The 23,968-nt window shown below is 37.6% G+C and overlaps 3 protein-coding genes across 5 annotated transcripts in view; all 3 read right to left on the bottom strand.

Moving 5' to 3' along the window:
- Window positions 1-23,968, bottom strand: part of LOC125857558 (F-box/LRR-repeat protein At3g48880-like) — a 104,860-nt gene that overhangs the window by 6,457 nt on the left and 74,435 nt on the right. The window lies entirely within an intron of this gene.
- Window positions 1-23,968, bottom strand: part of LOC125857556 (F-box/LRR-repeat protein At3g48880-like) — a 49,738-nt gene that overhangs the window by 19,581 nt on the left and 6,189 nt on the right. The window lies entirely within an intron of this gene.
- Window positions 23,119-23,968, bottom strand: part of LOC125857555 (F-box/LRR-repeat protein At3g48880-like) — a 2,154-nt gene continuing 1,304 nt past the window's right edge. The window contains exon 2 of the mRNA XM_049537150.1: window positions 23,119-23,884. Within this exon, the coding sequence (XP_049393107.1) occupies window positions 23,320-23,884 (565 nt within the window). The 3' untranslated portion in view covers window positions 23,119-23,319. The remainder of the gene's footprint in view (window positions 23,885-23,968) is intronic.

The raw sequence follows: 23,968 nt of genomic DNA, 5'->3' as shown, positions 1-23,968 counted from the left end.
CCCCCACAAATCCCCCCAGAACCGTCCCCCGTCCCGTCCCGTCCCCCAGTCCCCATCCCCGTCCCCTTGCCAGCCTTAGTAATACCACACACCATCATACCATTCACATTTCTACACCAATCATTTCCCGATATGCACTCACGCCATACGCCATCATTGATTTCAAAACTGTCTTACAAAACCTATTTCACTCTGGTTTCTATCTCCTTATTGCATAACACTAATCCACTTCAACTATAAGATTTTTATATGTTGCATGTTGGTGTATCAGAATATCACACTATTGACTGGAAATGAGCCTAGACATATGAACGATCTTTGTTAACTCACTTTTGATGATCTCAGATTTGAATAAAGGAGTGTTGTGGCAAACAAACGATCAACATAATACTAGTTTATCCTCACAGTAAGGAATTAATAAGAGAAATGATATCAAATATTTTATTAAGTCCTGAAATAAAGCATCATACAAATTGGGACAATTGGAGTATTTATAGAAAGTCTTCAACAACAGAACCAATGATAGTTGGTAGGGGGTCCGTATATGACTAAATTCTATATCGAAAGCTAAACTAGCAAGAAAACATGATGGATCTTCAATCCATTTCTGACGAAAGCTGAAATAGTAGTACTTTTAGGTTAAAACTTAACACCTAAAAGCACAAAAATATGTTTAAAGGAAAAGGTGAGAGGACCTAAATGAAATTGATAGTCTATGAGTATGAAATATTAGGAGTCTTGATGAATATCAAACTTCTAAATCAATCATCAAGGTTGAAGTATACATAATTCAGAAGGGATTCCTTTATTGTTCTTAAGTACTTTGTTCATTTCATTTTTTGTGAAGATGTTTGACTGATCAAGACATTTAACATGTTAATTTGGTGTTATACTGATAATGGAAGAAACTAATAAATTCATGGTTGAAAAGAGATATCACATTAAAATTAAAGAGGGAATAATTTATACATCATAAATTCTTAAAAGCAGTCATAATTTTATAAATAGGATGTTTCAAAAAATCTGGAACATCCTAAAATGGGAAAAGAGCCGTATAAATTGGAACATAGGGAGTACAAATATTTCAGGATGCAGAATATTCATCCAAGGACTTAAAAGATGGAGAGAAAGAGAACTTGAATGAAATGGTACTTCACTGTGGTTCTTGTCTTCTTCTCACCATACATCATGTTTCTCAAATGAGTAAAGTGAAGTATAAACAGTCAATTATGGAACATCGATATTACTCAAGATACGGGTGGAATACGGTCAACCCACGCGGATACTTTGACTAGAGTCCATGGAAAAAATTGAGATTTTTTTATTTTGAGAAAGTTAACTAGTATTATAAAGAAGTACACCAATAGACAATAGTGAACACCTGTAGTAATTAAATCAAAAGTATAGAGGGATTGTCAATAAGAATCTAAACACCTCTCTCCCTCATAAACTATCTAAGAATAGGTGATGTCCTCCGGATCCTTAGGTACTAAACAGTTCATTGATTTTCATCTCTATTCAAACATGCTAGGACTTCTGCAGTATTTCTAGGCATGGTTCATGTAATACCTCTCAAGTTAATGAAATACTTCCATAGTTTCTCAGTTACTTCACAATGCAAAAAAAGATGGTTTATTGTCTCAAACATCAGGAGCATAACTGTCTCCTCTTTGTATTAAGTTATCCTGAGTCAGAATAGATTGTCTTGCAACAAGTCACCTTATGTGGTATCTTCCTTTTCCAGATCATCTTCCAAGGCCACAACTCCTTGGTTTTAGTTGAAATGTCTAGTAACTTGTAGTTTGATTTCACCTTGAACTTGCCATCTTTATCCAACTTCCGTATCAATTTGTCTTCCTCACAGGTGAGGTTCTTGGCTTGTTCCAAGGTGTTGTAGAATTGCATCAGTTTGTCACTTCCCAGTCATTGAGGAACCTTCTGAAGGTCAGGTTCCATCTTAGTTCATTTCTGACTTCTAGAATTGTAGCCATTTTTTGTTGATTGAGAATATAAATGTCAGGGAACTATTGTCTCAAAGGTGTTTGTCCCACCCATATATCATTCCAGAACAAGGTTTTTCTCCCATTTCCCACATTGATAATAGAATTACTCCACATTCTTGGCCACTGATTTCTAATAGTTCTCCAAAGACCCACACCATAAGTTAGTATTAACCTCCTTAGTAGTTCATGATGCTTCCTTTCCATATCTTGCAATGATAATGCCTTTCTACAAGCTTTGATCATTTGTTGCTAGTCTCCAAAGCCATTTTAACAGAAGGCTCTTATTGTGGACTTTCAAATTCTTAATTCCCAAACCCTCCCTCTTTTTTGTTGGTTACGAGGGCATCCCACTTAACGAAATGAAATTTCTTTTCCCCTTCTCCATTACCTTTCCAGAGAATTTCTTCTCATTGTGTCCAGCTTCTGAATGATCTTCCCCGGCATAGGAAAGAGGGACATCATATAGGTCAGCATGGCCTCAAGAACACTGTTGATCAGTGTGACTCTACCACCCAAGGATAAGTATTGACATCTCCAATTAACCAACTTCTTTTCACATTTTTCCACCACAGAGTTCCAGATGCTCAAGGATTTACTCTTAGCTCCCAAAGGCATTCCCCTGTCTTGCCACCTAAAATGTTTGCCAGGGGGCTGATCTCTGATTCTTCATTCACGGGGTAGATAAAACTCTTTCCCCAATTTACATGAAGTTCAGATATTGCTTCAAACAAAATGAAAATTACCCTTAGGTTTTTCAGCTGTTCATCCTCTGCATCACAAAACATTAATGTGTCATCAACATATTGTAACTAGGAGAGATCTCCCAGTGAATCCCCCTCACTCACCTTGAAGCCCCTAATTCTGTTATTAACCTGAGCAATCTTCAGTATATCACTTAGACCTCACCTCCCATAGCTAGGATGAATAGTAAAGGAGAAAGGGGGTCTCCTTGTTTCAATCCTATCTCAAAGGAAAAGAAGCCAGATGGTGAACCATTGATCAAAACTGAGAACTTCACAGTGATCATACAAAACCTCATCCATTTTATTCCGGTGTTGCCAAACCCCATCCTCCTGATTGTGCTCCACAAATATTTCCGTTACAAGTGATCATAAGCTCTCTATGACTAGCTTACAAAGAATTCCTAGGTCTTTGGATTTGTTTCTTATTTGAGATTTTGATTTCTCAAAATAAGAGATAAAATAGATTTTAAGACATGGAAAGTGGCACACATTCAATATTATAGTCTTTTCTCAACTTTTTAGTTTTTCCTATTGGTCAATATTCGTTGCTTCATGTTTTAAGTCAAATGGAGAGAAACTAAGAATTAAAGACTCCCTTTTTCTTTTTTTGAGGGGAAGAATCTGAGAGCTTGAAAGAAGAAGTTGGGGCCTTGGGGAAGACGACCCAAAATATCTTTCAAAATTTAGAATATTTTTATAGCTCTATTTCATGATTTTAAACTTTTTTAGCCGAACCCCAAACACCCATCCATACCCCCTGAATCGTAAGATTTGGATTTTATCCGCACCCAAGTCTGAGCAACTTAGGACTCGGGTGCGGGTATACGATGCGGATGCGAATTTGAGGGTCAAATTAGGCAAAATCTAAATTTTAAGATTCGGGGTTACATATCCAGGTATGGATATGGGTGCTAGGATTCTGGCTAAAAATCCAAAATTTATAAAATAGGGCTATAAAGATATTCTAAATTTTGAAAGATCTTCTAGGTCGTCTTTCCCAACACCCTCAACTTCTTCTTTCAAGGGCTCTTCCCCTCAAAAAAGAAAAAGGAAGTCATTCAAGGCCTTCCACCACTATCTCTCCTAACAAATCATTGCTACTGTCTACCAAAAGTTGGAACACAACCGCTAGAATTCTTAGTTTCTCTCTGTTTGGCTTGAAACATAAAGCAACAAATATTGACCAAGAGGAAAAGCTAAAAAAGGGACAAAAGGACTATAACATTAAAAGTATGCCATGTCTTAAATCTATTTTATCTTTTATCAAAATCTCAATTTCCCCAAATTTGTCCATGGACTTTGGTCAAAGTATCCAACGTGGGTTGACCGAATCCCACGCGTATCCGCACCCCACCGACCTTGTGCCGACACGGGTGCGACAACAACAATGAAGAGTCCGCCCAACTTAGTCGAAAGTGCTATTTGTCACCTGATTTCCATAGAGAGGGAACTAACATTAGAGTTTTAGCTACTCATATGAAGCCTACATCAATCTTTTCTCTCAAACAACTAATCATCTATCTACGGAGCTTATAGGTTAGTTTTAAATTCGGTGTACACCTTTTGGAACTGTTGTTTTCCTTTTTCTAGCTATTTGATTTTTGCCTTACAGATCTGAATTCAAGGTTGTCTAAATTTGTACATCATGGTTTCCTGCATTTCAATTATTACCACACTAATAATTGAACTGCAGGAAACCAAGATGTACAAATTCAGACAACCTTGAATTCAGATCTGTAAGGGCAAAAATCAAATAGCCAGAGAAAGGAAAACAACAGTTCCAAAAGGTGTACACCGAATTCCTTTGAGACCCACAACTTTTGGAATCAAGATCCAACATGAGTAAAAATTAATCCGGAAAACAACCTTAAAGAATGTAAGGAAAAAACAAAGAAGAGAGAGATTAAGCACATGCCTTTAGATTGTTGGTTCACTTCAGTGTGTGTAAAATAATTGGGTGAAAACTGTGGGATAATAGTGTAGCTTTGCTGAGGAGTGAGATTCCGATACGAGGAAATGACCATAAAATCCCCCACGCATTGGCAGGTGTCGGCTGTCAAACTTTAATAATAAAGAGTACCTACAACTCCTCACTGCCAAATGGAAGTGCCGTCATATCTTTCATACCTGTAACTTGATTCTGGTCAACAGTCTATCATTTTTTCATTTTTTGCTTCAGAGACATCCTACCTGTTTTTTTGATAGATGACAAAAAAAAGAAGATCAAAGTGAGATTTTCTTTTGACTTAATACCTTTAATTTTAAACTCCCTAAACTATTCACATTTTATCATTTCAGCACTTAAATTATGGGGTATTGTAGTTAAACCCTGAACTATAGGGCCAACTGATACGGAGAGTGACAGTCGGAAAGAGCATTTATGTGGACCTAGTACACACTGTGAGGTCCGACATTTTCTCCGATTCACCTCATTTAGTACATTTTCATTACTTGAACGGAAGCTTATGCCTTATGCAAATTGAATAAATTATGCTTATGACTTATCTTAATTTTCTTTCTTAAAATCAAAGTTAAAATTGACTGGTAAATTCTATCCAATATAGAATTATATTTAATATTTCTCTAATTTCAGAGAGAATCTTATTCATTTTCACAGTAATTTTTGCTTCTCCAGAATAAGTAGACTCATGGCCATGTATTCAACATTGAATGTACTTCTCAAATTTGAGATACGACTTCAAAAGTGAAAAATGAGTTGAAAAACAGGTTATAAGTTGTTTCAAATTTGAAATATAAATTCAAGTTGGATTTGAAATTTTCAAGGCCAAACACTGACTTTCAAATAAAGAGTAAAATTGCTAGGAAAAGAAGTGGATATTTTTTTGATGAAGTTAGATTTTAGTACCGACAAGTTCAGCGTCTCCCAGAGAAGTTGATCACAACGAGCCAATCGCCACACATTACAAACATGAGCAAGTCCAGCAGACAATTCAAAAAGGTCAAAAAACTGGAGTATCTTCACCAAGATATCATTATCAAGGTCCTCCCATCTCCTAACAGGGAAATCTCCTCCCTCCATCACAAAAACTAAACTCCTGTAGAAACAAGAAAGGTTATTACTTCTCCAGATCCATGAAGAATATTTGAATTCTTGACGTCAAATTAATGTTGCTAATTGCCATTTTGTATTCTTGTGAATATACTCAGACCATGAAGAACAAAAAGTTAAGCCCTGCAATACAAAGAAACATAGAAGAATGTACAAATACGTCTGAGGAGTACTGGGATGCCCAAAGTGAAGAAACTCGGAAAATATGATCTGGATCTTAAGTTGGTTGTAGATAACGACAGAGAACTAAGTTTTTGCTGCCATAGCTGTAGGAAGTATCACATTTTAGAAAAAAATAGTCATTACCAAAAGCAAAATGATACAAAAAGGAGGACGTAACATTGTCGGAACTATATTTTAGCAAAGAGTAGTTAAAAGATACTAAAGTAGTACTAGTCATAAAGTTAGGTGAAAGGAAAACACACCATGTCAAAGTTTGAGTACTATTCTTTGAATGAATTCCTAAAACTTGTCAAAGATTTATAAACAATAGTAGTAAGGGTACAATAATAACTATGCCTTAATCTCAAATGTATGGTTCCTTTGCAACCGAATTCCACTTTACCCAGGTTGAAATTTTCAATACTACTTAACAACTAGCTTAAATGAAGTGATATGGACATTAAGGATCTATATAGCCAACCCCGACTTGTTTGGGATTGAGGTGGAGTTGTACTTTACAACAGCTATGAATCAAAAGCTAAACTAGTTGAGGTCGGCTATAGGAACACTCAATATCCATTCTGCTCCATTTGTAGCAGTTCCATTCCAATACTAAGATAATTATTATGAATTCTCTATTACTAAAGGTTATTTATATTTTCTACCGAAATGTAAATCAGTAATGAACAAAAAAGACTCCTGGCAAACAACATACTTAACAAAAGTGTTGCAACATAAAATAAACCTTAATCCTAACCACTGGAATTACTATGAATCATGTGCTTCATGTATATTTTGTTTTTGTGCTAAGTAAACAAGAATCTCAAGAACTTGTAAATCCCTTTTGACAATTTTGTCCATGTGATTGAATTGTTTATCTCATCCATTAACATTCAACCATCATAGTATTACACCGTTGCATTTGAACTTCTAATGTAGACATTTCCAAACTATAATTCAGGGCCTTCTCTCCTTTTATCCTCTACATGTGCTTTTTGTACCTTGTCATAATCATCACTTATTTTGTCTAGTTTTGTATGACCACACACCATCATACCATTCACATTTTTACAACACTCAATTTTTTGATATGTCGGACCATAGATACCCAAAATTCACGCCATACACCATCATTGGTCTCACAACTGTCTTATAAAACCTATCTTTCACGCTGGTATGTATCTCCTTATCGCATACCACTCCTTTTCAACAGTAGGGGTTTAGCTTATGTGTTGCATCTTCGTCTATCAGACAATCACACTATTGACGTGGAAACAGAGCCTACACATATGAATGATCTATGTGAACTCACACTGATGATCTCAGACCTGAATAAAGAAGTGTTGTTGTAACTTAACTATCAACCTAATACTAGTTTATCCTTACAGTAAGGAATTAATAAGAGAAATGATATCAAATATTTTGTAATGTCCAGAAATAGAGTGTCATATAAATTGGGAGAAATAGAGTGTTGATAACAAGTTTTCAACAACAGAACCAATGATAGTTAGTAGCGAGATATGTATATGACTAAATTCTAAATTGAAAGCTAAACAGCAAGTAAACTGATGGATTGTCAGTCCTCTTCCAAAAAAAGCTAAAAAACACAAGTAATTTTAGATTAAAACTTAGCACCTAAAAGCACAAAAATATGCATGGGACTTGAGTCCCACATCGGTACTGAAATGTGTCGCTGTGGGGCTTACATAACCTTGGGCTCTCCCACTTCAATCGCTAGCTTTTGGGGTGTGATTCTCCCTGAGTTATACAAAGGGTATGATAGCCACCCACTACTCTTCGTACGCATCGTGCCATGAACGGTGATGCAGGTATTGTAGTGTTTGCCCGAGACTACCTGTTTCTATCGCACTGCCATGCAGGACGAGAGCTTGGTGGTTTCTTATGGTTCATTGCAAGGTATGAGACTTATTAATAACAATTGTAAATTGAATGATATTATTTTATAATAGTATAGATAATAGTTTGCTTATCACAAAATTTTATGGAATCAAACCAAACGATAGTACTGTGCACCCATCTTCTTAAAATCCAGGATACACCTCTTACAGAACAGTTTGCAAGGACGGAAATTGAGAGAAGGTGGCTTTCTGGAAGGATATATGGTGCGGGAAATGTCCTTTGAAGCAAACTCTTCCTGAGCTATACAACCTATGCCAATATCAGGTGCTACTGTGGCAGACCTATGGACAGGACAAGGGTGGAACCTCCTTCTTAGAAGGAACCTCAATGACTGGGAATAAAACATTATAGCAGCTTTTCAGAATACAGTCCCCCAAAGCTTCATCTTACAGAAGAGAAGGGCAGCTTGGTGTGGAAGGTATATAGCAAAAGTATTTTTACTGTCAGATCAGCTTACAAAGACTTGACAGGAACAAATATTAAAGAGATAGGGTGGCCATGGAGATTGATCTGGAAGACCAAAAAGCCTTATAAGGTAAATTATTTTACCTGGTTATTGGCAAAGGAAGCAGTTCTCACCCATGAAAACCTGAACAAGAGGAAATTCAACCTCTGATCTAGATGCTACCTTTGTGAAGAACACGAAGAGAGAGTCAACCATCTCTTTTTGCACTGCAAATGGACAGACCAGCTGTGGCAGATGTTCATCGACAAGAGGAAGATCAGGTGGGTGAAACCTGGGAGAATAAAAAAAGTGCTAAGAAGCTGGAATAGAGATGGCAATGCAGTGAGGAAGGAGAAGAGATGGAAGATGGTCCCTGCATGTATATGGTGGACTATATGGAAAGAGAGGAATCATAGATGTTTTGAAGGCAAAAAGAGCAACATACATAAGATTAGGACAGACTGCTTAGGCGCCTGTATTATTTTTGGTGTAAACAAGTAGTTATAGACGGCACAGAAGATGTTTTTAATGCAATTGATTGGCTGTGATTAGGTTTATAAGGATTCTGTAAAGTGACAACTTTTGTGATGAGAAACTACACTTTGCAGTATACCTGTGGCCATATAATAGTGAAGTCTACCATTCTCAAAAAAACAAAAACAAATGATAGTACAGTGCAACCATCCTCATACAATCCAGGATACACCTCTGATAACCTGGAAGCCAACGCCAACCCCACACCTCTCTCTCCCTCTCTCTCTTTGTGTGTGTTCAGGGGGAGGGGGAAGGTCCCTGTCTACTAAAGCCATCTGTTACTCAACTTTGCCAGTGATGTCTGATTTCTCATTAAAGGTAAGGTCATGAATATCCTACCTAATACAGTATATCCTTCCAACCCAATATCCATACATTTTTCAATTGCCTTCCAAATAATGTGAGGAAATTTAATTCTGAGATTTTGTCAGGCTGTTCTCCTAACTTTATTTTCATAAGTTTGAAAGCTCAAATGTACTTCTCTTTTGCATCTTCTGGATGTTTTCAGTGAAACTTTTTACTTTATCAAAATTAAAAAAAAAATTCCTTCCCATCAATCTCTCAAACTACTAATCATGTATCTAGATTTTACAGGTTAGATGCCCTGAAAGCCAATTTTCTCGTTGTAATTAGAAAAGACGGAATAACCGAGGCATTATTTACATTTAACATACGCAGGTTAAAAAAAAAAAAGCTGCAATAATTTTCCAAAAGAAGCTACATTCTCGATTAGAGCACAACTAGAAATGAAATTCGTCGCGATAACAAAATTATAAATCACAAGTAAATTAAAACCAATCTCGACAAAGATTTAAACTTAAAGAACAAAAAGATCTGCATTTGATCATACCTCACTACTAATTGAAATGCTGAAAACCAAGAAACAAAATTCAGATAAGCATAAATTCAGACCTGTATGGGAAAAACTCAATTGTTTCTGCAGTTCAATTCCATCAAGTGCCAAAAAAGGGGGAAAGAAAGATCCGCAAGGTGTACGCAAATTCTTTTAATACCCACAACAACCTATGGAATCAAGATCCAACTCGAATAAAAATTTAAACCAAAAAACAACCTTAACATGCCTACAGAACATAGGTGAACTGTTGCAAATGGCATACAAAGTTTGGATAGTTTGTTCACTTTAATAGTGTGGAAAAACAAACTGGGTAAAAAATGTGGGATGATAGTGTAGCTGTGATGATGAGTGAGATTCAGCTATGAGGAAAATGACGATAATAACCCCCACACGTTGGCAGGTGCTGGCTGTCAAACCGTAATCTGATTGAGGGCATCCAAATGTAAGTGCCATCATATCTACACCTACTGTAACTTAATTCTGGTCAACAGTTTTAACATTTTTTAGCTTACTAGGAGAATAGTTAAAAGTATGAGAATAGAAAAGTACAATGTTTTCTACATGTTTTAAACAAATGAAAAGAATTTCTTTTTCTTCCTATATAGAAAATATTTGTATTAAAATTTCTCTTTAAGAGAAAGAAAATCGTTCTTAGTATACATTTTCATAATCACTCTTCATTTTATTATTTAGGTTTTCGGAAAAAACATACACGCTTTTGTTCACTCGAAAATAGTCGAATTTTTGACGAGGTTAAGGTCACACAGATTGATTGACTAGCAAAATAGAGATTAAGTAAATATATAGTTTGGAAAGCGTGTAAAGAACAAGAATTTAATTAAATAAGCGAACAAAACGGTAAAATCGACAGTGTTGTTGCTACAGCTGTAGTTCAGGTGGCAACTTAGAGTGTTGATTCCGGAATCAGAGGTTTCAGTTCGAATGTTATCTTTGAGTTTGCCTTAAACGAGAAAAGGGTGAAAGAAAACTTAAGGTTGAGAAAATATCAATATAATGCCTTGTAATGTAAGAATTTCAACCCATTTGCAAGAGAGTAGTTCAGCAATTTATAGGCAACCAGTAGAGTACATCAACCAATGAAATTGCTCCACTTGGGCCTCATAGTATACCGTCCAATAGAAACGCTCCGTTTGGGCATTACACTGTTATGGATCATCTGTAATCCAGCCATGATTTGCAGGATTCTGTATGGACTAGCTAACATGTCTATCTCTTCTTTCTTCTAACATGTTTCAGGGGGGTTTTCCGACCTACGCACCTAAAGGGTTTCTATTACCCTAGCAAAAGTCCATTAGCAAGTTCAACAGGTTCTCAGACACAAGCGACTTTCAAAATCGGCTACCGTGGTTGAGGAGCCCATGGTGGCCTCCAACTCTATGCTGCAAAAGATATGCAAAAGCAATCATGCCTCACACGTTAATCAGGGTGAAGAATAGCTCCTTTCTACCTCAATGGCAGGAACCACGGAACTCACAGTTGTGGAACATCAATGGTGATGAAATCGGTTGATGACAATTTGCCTCTTTCAAGGTCAACATCCTCTAGGGTCACAACACTCGGACAGTTGGTTGATTGTTTAAGGAAATTGATAATGTAGAATTGGTTGGATATTGTTTCCATCTACCTTTTTGTAACACATCGAAAGTGTAAAAGGTAACTTGGAAAGTTAAAAGTTGCAGAGCTGGACGAGCCAGTGTACAGGCCGTGTGAGATTCAACGGCTCGTAGATGACAATTGTGGTCAGTACCTTGGAAGTTTGGAAAATGTTGAGTCTCAGATCAAATCATACAAGCCACCAGTAAGGCTTGTGGATGGATTGATGATCGGTAGCTGGTCCCGTGGTTGTAGCCTTTAGAAATGTGGAATTTCAGTACCTGTGTTCTACGAAGGTTCCATACGGACTGTTTTAGGAAATACGGTTCGTACAAATGACTCGTGGTTGGTGAGCTGAACTTAGGGTAATTTCCAGACTCTTATTCTATGAGGAGGCTACACGGACAATACAAGAGATGACGAATCATGGAAGAGGGTACGGACCGTAGATGGGTCCGTGGAGTGTGTTCGGCAGTTAATTCTTAGGGTTATTTGGGTCTTTTCCTACTCTTTTTATTCTATACTACGTCATTTTAGGCATATTTTGGAGACCTATGACTGATTCTAAGACTCAAACCCCTCCCAGCTTACTCTCATTCTCTCAAACTCCAATTTTCTCTCAAGTCTTCCTCTCCAAGCAAGCTAGGGTTCAAGTATTTAAAGCCTCCATTGAAGACTTCCATTAGGGCTTTAATCAAGGTATGTGGGAAATTCATCAATGGGTTCCTCTTCACCCATTGAGTCCCAAAGAAACCTAAATTTCTACTTTATGACTCTTAACCAATTCTAGGGTTTTCATGATTCTTCCATGGGTTCAATTGATTTCAAGTTTATTCATTATGATTGATCTTATTATGCATGATTTGATCATATTTCAATGTTTTCAATGATATTTTCATGAACCCATGTCATGCAAGTATTTTATGATATGATTCAAGCTTTGTTGATTTGCATGCATTACGCTATGAAAGATTTTATGAATCAAGGATGCTTTCGAATAAATTATCAATCACTTTTTATGAAAATTGAGGCTTTGGATTGAAGTACCTCCTTTATGAAAGAATGACATGATTTAGATACGTCCGATTGAAGTAATTCTTACTATGAAAAGACTCATGATTTAGATGCTTTCAATTGAAGTGTCCCTTATGAATATGTGACGAAATCATAATTTTAAAGGAGTTATTCTTATGATTATATATGAATGATTTGGTATTACTAGATTCTTACCATTTCAAAGATTATGAATATAAATATGAATATGATTATGATTATGCATGTTTCCCGTTGAGAGTTTACTTAGCACCGAGTTGGACTGGTGGCGATTACTAGGTCCCAGAACTACGTGCCCCGTGATTATGGTTCTTACCTTGGCAAGTAGGACACTCTTTTCGGTGTGGGAGTAGTACACTAAACTACCTGTTATAACTCACATGGTTTATGTTGGTTAACGCCAACATCCACAAAGATTTATGACTTCCTCAAAGACTTATGTTATGATTATGATTTAAAGAAGAGTGCATGACCTTGTACTATGTTTTATGAAATCATCTGATCTGATTTATGTTATGTTTACTTGGTCATTGCATTATCATGTTTTCAGACTTATCATGCTATCATGTTATACCCATGCACCTTCCCCCATATTCAGTACATTCCGAGTGATGACCACATACATTTCTTGTGCTTATATTGTTTTATAATATAAGTTCTGACGCACATCACTCACGTCGCGGTTTGCATTGGATCCTATCAGCTTGATAGAACTTGGTGAGTCTTCATGGTTCGCGGACATGACCACACTTATGCTTCGTGTCATTAAGACTTATTTTCGTTTTCAAATTGTTCAAGTGAGCTAGGGCTTGTCCCTGTCACTCTTATGTAGTAAAGGCTTGTGGTCAAACATAGTATTTCACATTATGGTCTTTGTACTCTGATTCAGTATCATGATGAGATTTCATTCGAAACTTTGATTCCGCTTATCTCTTTATCTCAGTTATGTATGCCTTTTTAGTGTCATGTTATGTCATGTGGTTCGCTTGGAGTCTCTTGAGATTCTAAGTACCATGTCACGTCTAGAAAATAGTCTTGGGTCGTGACAATTCTGCTCCAACCGACAATAAATTTGGGCAAATGAGATCAATGCCTCATCATCGTCTTACGTTGCTCCTCAAAACCCGACCTCATCCATTTTTGCTACAATTACTCGGACCCCACCTCCGACTGCAAAACCTTACTAAACTTTCAAGCCCTATGTTTCTGGATACAGGTTAGCAAACACCTTCCTTGCTCCGGTGCAACATGCAAACAAAAAACGAATTGTCACCTTTTGTTGGTTTATGAAAAGGCTCACATTCTTTAGAATCGAACGCGGTGGCCAATTATTTAAAACCTTTGATTACTAAAAAATATCTAGGCAAGATGGACGAGGTTTACCTTGCGTGCTTGTTCAGTGCAGCTACTCAAGCTTGCGCTCAGGTAAATACATTTCCCAACCATTTTCCATTCATCTCATTCTTTCACTTTTATCATACACTAACATTTGAGTTTTCTTATCATGGCAATGTTTTGATTTAAGAAAGGGATTCGAAGGATGTTACAAGAATAATTTGAGCCGACTCGAGATCATGAAAAGCTAATAGAGAAATTGTCAGCAAGGAATGTCAATTTTGCTCAAGAGGAAGCCGATTGTTTAAGTTCAGAGGTGGCTGAACTCAAAAAAAAAAGATGGTCAAGCAAGCAGAAGCACTTGATACCTGTGTCCAAGGAGAACCCAAGCTCGAAGAAGATCAGCAGCCCTAAAGGTACCCTTTGTGGAAAAAACTAAGGAAGCAGTTAAGTTGGAGGCCTGGGTCTAGAAAATCGAGGAAAGACTGGCCAAGGAACTTACTAAAGATGATTTTCTGAATTTGTATTGAATGTCAAGTCAAGGGGAATTAACGGTCCAATAACATTAGGGAGACACATGGTGTAAAGGTTTTTTGGATGTGAGATTTGGAAGGAATTTCCATAATTGAGAGGTGACTGAGCTCCATAGGTTGATAATGCTCCTTCATAGGCAAGACAATCTGATGGATAAACCCGATGCACTGTGGTAGGTTTTGGGGAATCATGGAGTTTTCTCTATAAAATCTTCTCTATTTTGGTGAAAGAAAATCCATGTGGTTTTTACAGCAGCTCGAGAGGAGTGAGACAGGGGGACCCTTTATCCCTTATGTTGTTCATTTTAGTTATGGAAGCTTCAAGTAGACTGATTGATAAAGTTGTGGCAGCAAGATATTTGAGGGGGGTTTGTTGTAGTGATAGGGGGCCATAGTGCAGTGGCCAGTGAAGGTGTCTCGTCTTTTGGTTGCAATGACACTCTAGTGTTTTGCGATGCTGGCAGAGCCCATATCCTATTTGAGACAAGTGTTGACAAGGTTCCTGGTTGTGTCAAGGCTAAAAATCAATCTTAAAAAAAAATGAGATCATACCAATTGGCGAAGTGGAGAATGTCGAGGCTCTAGCACATATTTTGAATTGCAAGGTTGGGGCTCTACCAACTACTTATTTGGGACTTCCACTATGAGCATCTAACAAAGACAAAGCAGTTTGGAATCCATTGATAGAGAGGTTAGAAAAAAGGTTTGCAGGTTAGCAGAAGAGGTACTTATCCAAAGGGGGAAGGAAGTGTTAATTAAGAGCACGTTGTCAAGCATTCTACATACTTCTTGTCCTTGCTACAAGTGTTAGTATCACCAACAAAGAAGTTGGAAAAAATGCAGAGAGATTTTGTATAGAATGACTTGAGAGGGGAAAAAAAGCTTTATTTGGTAAACTAGAAGTCAGTTACCACACCAAAATGTTGGGTGGTCTTGGAATAAAAGATCTTGGGGTCTCTAATTAGGCGCCTTGAGGAAAGTGGTTATGGAGATTTGGGTAGAGGTTAATGTTTTTTGGAAAGGGGTGTTTGCAGGGAAGTACGGGGCTATGGAGGGGAGGGGGGGTAGAGGATGAAAATTGCAGCGCTTCCAAATGGTTGTGGGCTATGGAGGAATATTTTGAAGGGGTGGGAAGAGTTCAATGAGAATACTTCTTTGTTAGTGGGGAAGGGATTATGGTTAGTTTTGGGGATCATAGATGGTGTGGAAACAATATTTTGGGTCTCTCTTTCCCTAACAAGTATAGGAGTTCTTACCATGAAAGATATTGATTATACAATTATGGAATAAACAGGGGAGATAAGTGTTTTGGGATTTGAGGTTTAGAAGAAATTCACAAGATTGGGAAGTTGGAGAATTTCAAAACTTGGTTTGTTTGCTCCACCAACAAAAAATTACTATGAGTTGTCCGGATGTTTAAAAGAAATTACTTGAGAAATAGCCTCTTTTCCCCTTATTTCTTTTTGGTGCATCCATGAAGTTACTTTTTGTATAGATGATTGGGTGCCTTTTGTAGAAAATCATGTATTTTTATAAGATTTTCTACTTTTTGGTATACATTGTGTATACGGGCTCGGAAATGCTCTTGTTAATAATATTCTTACTTCATCTAAAAGAAAATGAGAAACTTTTCATCAGAGAGGAGGATGTGTTTCCATGTGCTGCAATATGGACGCTGCAGGTGCTGAGGAAGGTGTGCCTGTCCTCTTGGCTAGCGCCTAGCAGTTAGAGGGGTAATTTTGAAAGTGAAAAAATATAAGAAGAGGAAGGTTGTATGTGCCATCTGGTGTTACATGTATAAGGAGGTAGGTTAAGAAGTGGATCATCTTTTCATTCATTGTACCTTTACCATGAGATTATGGTGGGACATGCTTTGGTGGTTCAGAACTTCTTGGGCATTGCCAAAATTGTGTAAAGATTTGATGTTTTGTTAAAGAAGCAGAAAAAGGTGAAGAAGACATAGGACATGGAATTTGGTCCCTGTTGCGTTGATGTAGGTAGGTTATTTGGAAAGAGAGAAAATGGAGAGCTTTTGAGAGGTAGAATCGAGGTTTTCTCAGGGAAGGAATAGCCTCCGGTCACTTATTTTCTTTTGTTGCACCCATAAAGTTCATTGTTGTATAAAAGAATGGGTGGATCTTGTATAGAATCAGTAGATTTTTTGCATTTTGATATTTTTTTTGTCTATGGCCAGCTCGCCCATGTTTATGAATGAAATACATTTACCTTATAAAAAATAAAATATATTGTGTCTAGATATGGGATGGATGATCAATGGATTACCAAAAAAGTGAAGAATCCCTACAGGGTGGGGATTATGGAGATCTATCAAAAATCAGTGGCCCAAAATTTGGGGTAATTCCAAAATTAAAGTAGGTAATGGAGAGAAGACATATTTCTGGAATGATGTGTGGGTTGGTCAGCTCACTTTGAAGCAAATGTTCCCTGACATCTAAGACCTGAACCAACAAAAGTTGGCAAAAGTTTTAGGAGTTAGGAACAATCGAGGTTGGAATCTTACTTTCATAAGACTTCTTAATGACTGGGAGGTAGACAGATTAACAGAATTCTATTTTGTTGGTCCAACCAGTCATATGTGAATAGCTCTACTGCTTTCTTAGATTTTGTTAGCACTTTAACTCCAGAGATACATAGTCATCTTTAAGTCTTCTCTAGATTTTTTGATTTTGTGGCTGGCTCCCGGGTCTTAACTTTTATCATGTAATGGAGCTAGCATATCTACTTTTGTACTCTTTGCATCTTCTTGATGCCAGTAATGAAACAACTTACTTCATTAAAAAATAAAATCTATAACATATTTGAACAGGCCAAAAACTTCTCCATAAATGAGGACACTCTACTTTGGATGAAGGACAACAAAGGGAAATTTATTGTGAAATCAGCCTACAAATATTTTGACAATTCAGTACCAATATCTGAATCGTGGCTTTGGAAGATTATCAGGAAAGTCAAGATACCTCACAAGGTGGGATGTTTAACCTAATTAGAGGCTAAGCACGCTGTTCTAACACAGGATAATCTAGTGAAAACGGGCAGTCAGTTATGTTCTAGGTGTTTTTTGTGAAACTGAAAAAGAGACAATAAATCATCTTTCTTACATTGTAAAGTGACTGAACAACTTTAGCAGATCTTCATCAAATTAAGGGGTATCAGGTGGTCTAAGCCAAGAAGTACATCAGAAGTTCTAGCATGCTGGAATAGAAATGGTAACCTATGAGGACACAAGGAGAGATGGAAGATTGTCTTTGCTTGCATTAGTGGACAAAATGGAAGGAGAGAAATCAGAGGTGTTTTGAAGATATTTCCAGATGTTGAAAAGGAACTGCTTGGTGATTTTCTATTTTTGGTGTATCCATGAACTTGCTAAGGAGATAGAGGACTTACACATGTTTTAGACAGTTTATAGGTGGTAGGTTTTGTTTCCTTTATACTACTGTTGTAATAACTACAGAAATACACTATTGGTTAGGTGTATTTCTTGTTTATAATAGATGTTAACCAGTTCAAAATAAATCTTATGTGAGAACTGGGATTTCTTCTTCTTCTTCTTCGTTTTTGAGAAAGAGGACAAATGAGCTATATATGTGTAATGACCTTCCAGGTCATTTCTGTGCACCCGTCTTCTTTTCGTCGTTTAGCGCATTCCTATAGCGACCCCAAGTCATTTATGACTTGCTGACACTAACTGTTCGGTCGCCTGGTCGTTCATTTGGGTTTTATGCCCGTTTCCCTGTTTTGGAGCTTTTGAAACTTAAATAGTTGACTTTAGTCAAAACGGCAGGTAAACGACCTCATAATGGAATTCTGATGGTCCCATCAGCTCTGGAATGGCCAAATTAGGCTAGTAGCATGGTTGGCACAAGTATCGAGGCCTTCGGTGCGAGTTTGGACCATTAGGCGTTTTAGCCTTTGAAATTTGGCCTAAGGTTGACTTTGGTCAACATTCTTGGAAAACACGCTCAGATGAAAATTTCGTCAACGCAGTTAGTTTCGAAATGTCGAGTTTGGTCTAGAACGACCTTTCGTTTGCTTCCCGAGGCCTCCGGACTCATTCCGAGTCCCTCGGTGGATTTTGGTTTAAAATGGCCTTTGGGTGTGGGACCCACTTTTTGTCAAGATGACCTCGTATGAAAATTTCAGTGGCTATTTTGAGTGGTTTTTCGAGGAGAACGTCGTGGTATTGTTGGAGTTCACTGTGGACCTCCCGTTTCTAGTAAATTTACTGATTTTAGCTGCTGTCCCATTTCTAGTTCTTGAGAAAATTCGGGTTTTGGTTGCATGTTGATATTGTGATGTTTTGGATCCCCGAATTGTCTCCCATTTTGGGACATGAGCTCGGGGAACTGATTAGGACATATTTTTGGGGTTAATTCCGGAATTTCCAGCGCGGGTCCCACTTTCCCCATTTTGACCCCGAAATTGGTCCGTCTCCGTTTCTTGCGATTTTAGTGTCAAAACGATCGTAATAACGTTGTGATTCTATTTGTGATAGCGTGGCAGCGTTCCGAGGCCGTTCGGAAAGGGAAAGCTCCGGAGAAGTGCTTTTGGAGCGCGTGTGATCGGCCTGTAGGTAGGCTACGGCTTCCCCCTCTTAGATTGAGCTCGAGAATATGATTGCATGTTGATTAGTTGGGATTTGGGATGGGTAGTTATTGAATCATGTATAGGTGTTTAGAAATCATGTTTTCGGCCTATTTTGGGAATTATCGGGTAACTGTGAGCATGCTATGTGTTATTAATTGACCATCTTTGCTATGTGGAGTACTTGTATGCTTGATTACTGTTTATTTGAAGCATGTTGGGCCCTAGTTTAGATTTGACTAGGGCTTGCCTTAGAAATGCATGATTCGGAACCGATAGGCCTTAGTTTTTCCCCGACGTCGCTCGGCCGGCTTAGATCCCTGTAGACTGGTGTAGCAGACTTGAGTTTGATAGTTTGGGCCTTAGCTAGGCGATACACTTGCTCCGACGATAGTTATCCTTATTTCTTCGATACTACAGCTTCACGAGTTACGTCGGCGACACTGGGTTCCACTCCGCGATTTGAAGTTGGTTTTTGATTCGGTTTCAAGGACTTACATTGATTGGCTAAGTGTGGACGGTGTTCCATGGACACTTATGATTATGGATCGATTGAGACTCTTTCAGCTGCTACATTAACACCTTTGTCGGGCATCCGAATCCAAGCTCCGACCTCGACCTCATTGTTATTTTCGAAGAGCATCCGGTTCAAGGTCCAACTCGATCACTCGGATACTTATATAGAGCATCCGGTTAGAGGTCCGGCCTCAGTTACTTGATACTTGTGATTGGTTACTTAGATACTTATATAGAGCATCCGGTTAGAGGTCCGGCTTCAGTTACTTGATACTTGTGATTGGTTACTTGGATACTTATATAGAGCATCTGGTTAGAGGTCCGACCTCAGTTACTTGATACTTGTGATTGGTTACTTGGATACTTATATACAACATCCGGTTAGAGGTCCGGCCTCAGTTACTTGATACTTGTGATTGGTTACTTGGGTACTTCTAGTGAGCATCCGGTTCGAGGTCCGGCCTCCGTACTGTCAGATTCTACTAATTAGGGTTAAGGTTCTGGTTCAATGTTCTCCGATTTTAGGTTCTCAGATACAGTTCTCTTTAGTTATAGTTATTATGTGTACTTGTCGGGCTTATGGGGGTCGGTTTGGGTTTTTATGTAAACTTGCGCACGAGTGTACCTTCTGGGCTTATGGGGGTCCAGTTAGGTGTAGTTAGCTTATAGATTACTTTAGTTAGTTCTTTCTACACTCATGTGCATTCCATTGTTTACTTAGACTTCCGTTCTTGACCTCTGTTTGTGTTATTCCTTCTTTTCATATTGTCTTTACTTTTCAAGTTCAGTCGGTCTATGATGCCTACTGGGTACCTATTGTTTAGGTACTCATGCTACGCTCTGCATCTGTTTTCGTGATGCAGGTCCGAGCACCAGTGGCCAACATTGATATCGAGCTTGGAGCAGTCTAATTTGGAGACGGGGGTGAGCANGATGCCTACTGGGTACCTATTGTTTAGGTACTCATGCTACGCTCTGCATCTGTTTTCGTGATGCAGGTCCGAGCACCAGTGGCCAACGTTGATATCGAGCTTGGAGCAGTCTAATTCGGAGACGGGGGTGAGCACACGGTGTTTTGTACTATTTCAGTCTCCATCTGTATATATAGACTTGTCTTTTGCCTTTCGAGACAATCCAGTTTCTTTGGTCCACTTTTGGGACTTGTACTCGTTTTGTTAGTAGCTTTGTACTAGTGGCTTCCAGGTTCTGGGAGGGATCTTTATTTGTATATATATGTTTTGGTTTGCTTCCGCCTGTTTATACTGTTATCTGAAATTTTGTCTACTCTTGTTTAGTTTCTGCCCTCAGACCCATTACTTGTTGTTTCGGGTTACGGGTTGACTTACTTACTGGTTGGTTATAGTAGGTGCCATCATGACTCGAGAAATCGAGTCGTGACAATATGAGTGTAGTATTATTTTGTTGTAGTACTGTATTGTTACTATTTATTGTCTCTTGTGCTTCCGTTATGTTTCTTTCCTAGAATGATTTTGTCTTAAGTTGGATTTCTATCGGAAACAGTCTCTCTCCATCACCTCTGAAGTAGAGGTGCCTATGTACACTCTATCCTCCCTAGACCCCACTGTGTGAGACTACACTGGTATGTTGTTGTTGTTGTACATTGTATGAAAAAGGGTCAAAATGGCCTGCCCCATTTGAAAAAGAGAAACGGCTCACAACAGTCCACTATTATTTGGACTTAGGCTCAATATAGTTACCTAGTACCTGTTGTTGGTGGGAGGTGGTAGGTATCTCGTGGAATCGATTGAGGTACGCTAAAACTGACCCAGACACCACAGTCATAAAAAAAATCCCTTTTCTTTGAAAAAATGGAGCACTCTGGGTCATTCGGTCATAACCCTAACTACAGTGAATTTTTTATCAGAGACTAAACTTTATATGCTACTTATGCATTTCTGATCCTAATCTCTAACCTTCACTGTTCTCGTTCTTCTTAACACAGACCACCGTAGGCAAACATATACATATAGAACTAAAGATATACTCTAGTCTTGTTTGTAACTTCTTTTGTTCTCTTTCCTTAAATTGTTTGTTTCCTTACTGAACTTCTCAAAGGGCTAGACCTGTGTAAAAAGGAATTTTTTTTTTTAATTGCCTAGACATTTTTTGACAATAGTATGTTTTGACGGTCCTAGGGCTTTTAGATGTTTAACAGGGTCTTCCTAGTCTTCAATAACAACTACTAGTTTCTCACCTATAGTTACTTCAAGTTAAGTACTTAGTATGTAATTATGCTTCTGGCAGAATGATTGGAAGTTCATTATACCAGCAAGGCTTGCTAGCTGTTGTTAAATGGGTAGAGATTCAATCGACTAGGTGACAATTAGTACAAGTCAAAAGCTGTAAATTGAGTTGGCTGTGATAAAATCTTCCCGCATGGATATAGTATGTCTAATTTAGTAGAAAATTAATACAATAACTCTCTTCTTTTTTTCTCTACCAAATGTTCCCCGCCTTTCCACAACAAAAATCTAATAATTCTAAATTTCAAAATCAAAGCTTCACAAAGAAAGTAAAAAAGATGAAAAAAAAAAAAATGAAATTCTGGCGAAAGAAAACCTACCCAGAAACATAATAGGTTAGAACAGTTGTAAAACAAAAAAATTACCTGATAGTTCTCAGCCTTGATTGCCATCTTCTTTGAATCAGACCCATCAATTCCTCTTCAGAAATCACAGTGGGTGGCATCTGTTCCTAGAAATCTCTGGTGGTGACCATGATCAGCTGAACCAGAAATCTCTGAGACAACCAGAAATAGGTTGTCGGAGAGTGAGCTGTGATAGAAACTTTCAGTGTTTCCCATAGCTCAACGGCCATACTTGTACTTGGAGAAGATGAAGAAGAGGAGACCGCTTCCTCCAACAATTGAATGAAATTGAAAATTAATCTACGCTACAATATTAAATATGATCAGCTGAACCAGAAATCTCTGAGACAACGTTTTTTTTTTTACCTTTTTCGTTTCGCTCTTTTAAAGTACTTTGTTGAAAGCAAAGATATGTCTTTGTCATTCTAATTAATTAATCTTGCTTACTATACTTATTTTATTGGTATTGACAAGACATTATTTTATTTTGTAGCTTTTGTCTACATTTTATATGTTTATTTTGTAGCGAAAGAATATTCATTTATTCACAAAGTATTTATTTGTTATAAATTTATTGAATTATGGATTGTTCATTTGATTTATTTAAGAATTAATTGAATTCATTTATGTATACTTTCAAGGTGACCTTTGATATCAACATTATAAATAGAGATATCATTCACTATTTGGAAAACACACTTGAATAGAAGAGAAGTCCTCTTTTCATCTCCATATCTTGTCTTCATCCCTTGATACTCCATATGCTTTAAAAATTATAGTACTTCACAAAAAAAGTTGTAGCTAAACACTTGTGAGCAGGAACAGGTTCTATTTATTTTTTCTTGTTACACATTTATATTTTCAAAAGTTCCTCTTATAATAATAATTTATTAAGCGTATTTTCTTAAAGCAGTGTTCCAAAATAGTATTTTCAAGGGAAAATCACTTTTTTTTCAGCTTTTGAAGAACAACTTTGCTACTCCGGAAAAATACTTATTTTCCCAAACTTATTGCAGAACACCTCACTTTTTCCTTCTTCTTTTTTGAGAAAAAACACTTAAGATCTCACAAAAGCATGGTCCAACATGCTATAAAATTGCAATGCTTGACAATACATATGTAAATGGACAGAGAATGTACAGTGTGCTACGGAAACGCAGAAACAAAAAGCATAAGATCATAGAAACACGAAGAACATGAAAACCACCCTGTCAAAGAGAATAGACTTAAACACACAGAAGTAGCGTTACAAGTTTTTATTGTCTGTGTCATACACACAAGTTCACACATTACACTGCACCTTCAACTCATGAAGCAAAACATTCTTAAAGTTTTAAAATTGCAAGAGATTTCACCTCATCCACTTTCCAGAGGTCTTCATACTTATACCACCTCATGAACCCTTTATCATTTCGAGTGCGCTGACACATGATGCATGAGTCACTCATGCAGGTTAGGAATTTGTCCAACCTAGATGCTTTTTCGAGAATGGATTCATCAAGCTCGGTCAGAATTTTCATAGGTGCGGGTGGAGGAAGGTCTTCAGTAATTATGCAATGCGATATGTTGAGCACTTTCAACTGTGTTAACCCCTCCAAGAGAATAACCAAAGCATGTTTAGATAACTCCGTACACCTCACACTCAATACTTTCAAGTTTGGAAGAAATGATACTAGTGTAGATGCAAACAGAATATCACAAGTCCCCATGATTTTGAGCTCAGAAAATTTTTTGCAACTCCTTGCAATTTTCTTGATGACATAGGCAGGTTTTTCTAAACTAGGCATCGTCAGTGATTCAAGATCTTTCCATTTACGAATAGCACGGCGTATTGCTGGCTTTTCTAGTTTTTCCCAAGCAGGCATAACAAGGCGTTTAAGCCGTGGACACCTGAAAAAGAGGAGATTTAATTAGCTGTCGTATTCAGTTTCACAGTAATTTTTGCTTCTCCTGTGTTAGGTGTTTGGCCATACA

Source organism: Solanum stenotomum, chromosome 3 (assembly GCF_019186545.1).
Source record: "Solanum stenotomum isolate F172 chromosome 3, ASM1918654v1, whole genome shotgun sequence".
In the NCBI taxonomy this organism is placed as follows: Eukaryota; Viridiplantae; Streptophyta; class Magnoliopsida; order Solanales; family Solanaceae; genus Solanum; species Solanum stenotomum.
This window is presented reverse-complemented; position numbering and strand designations above follow the sequence as displayed.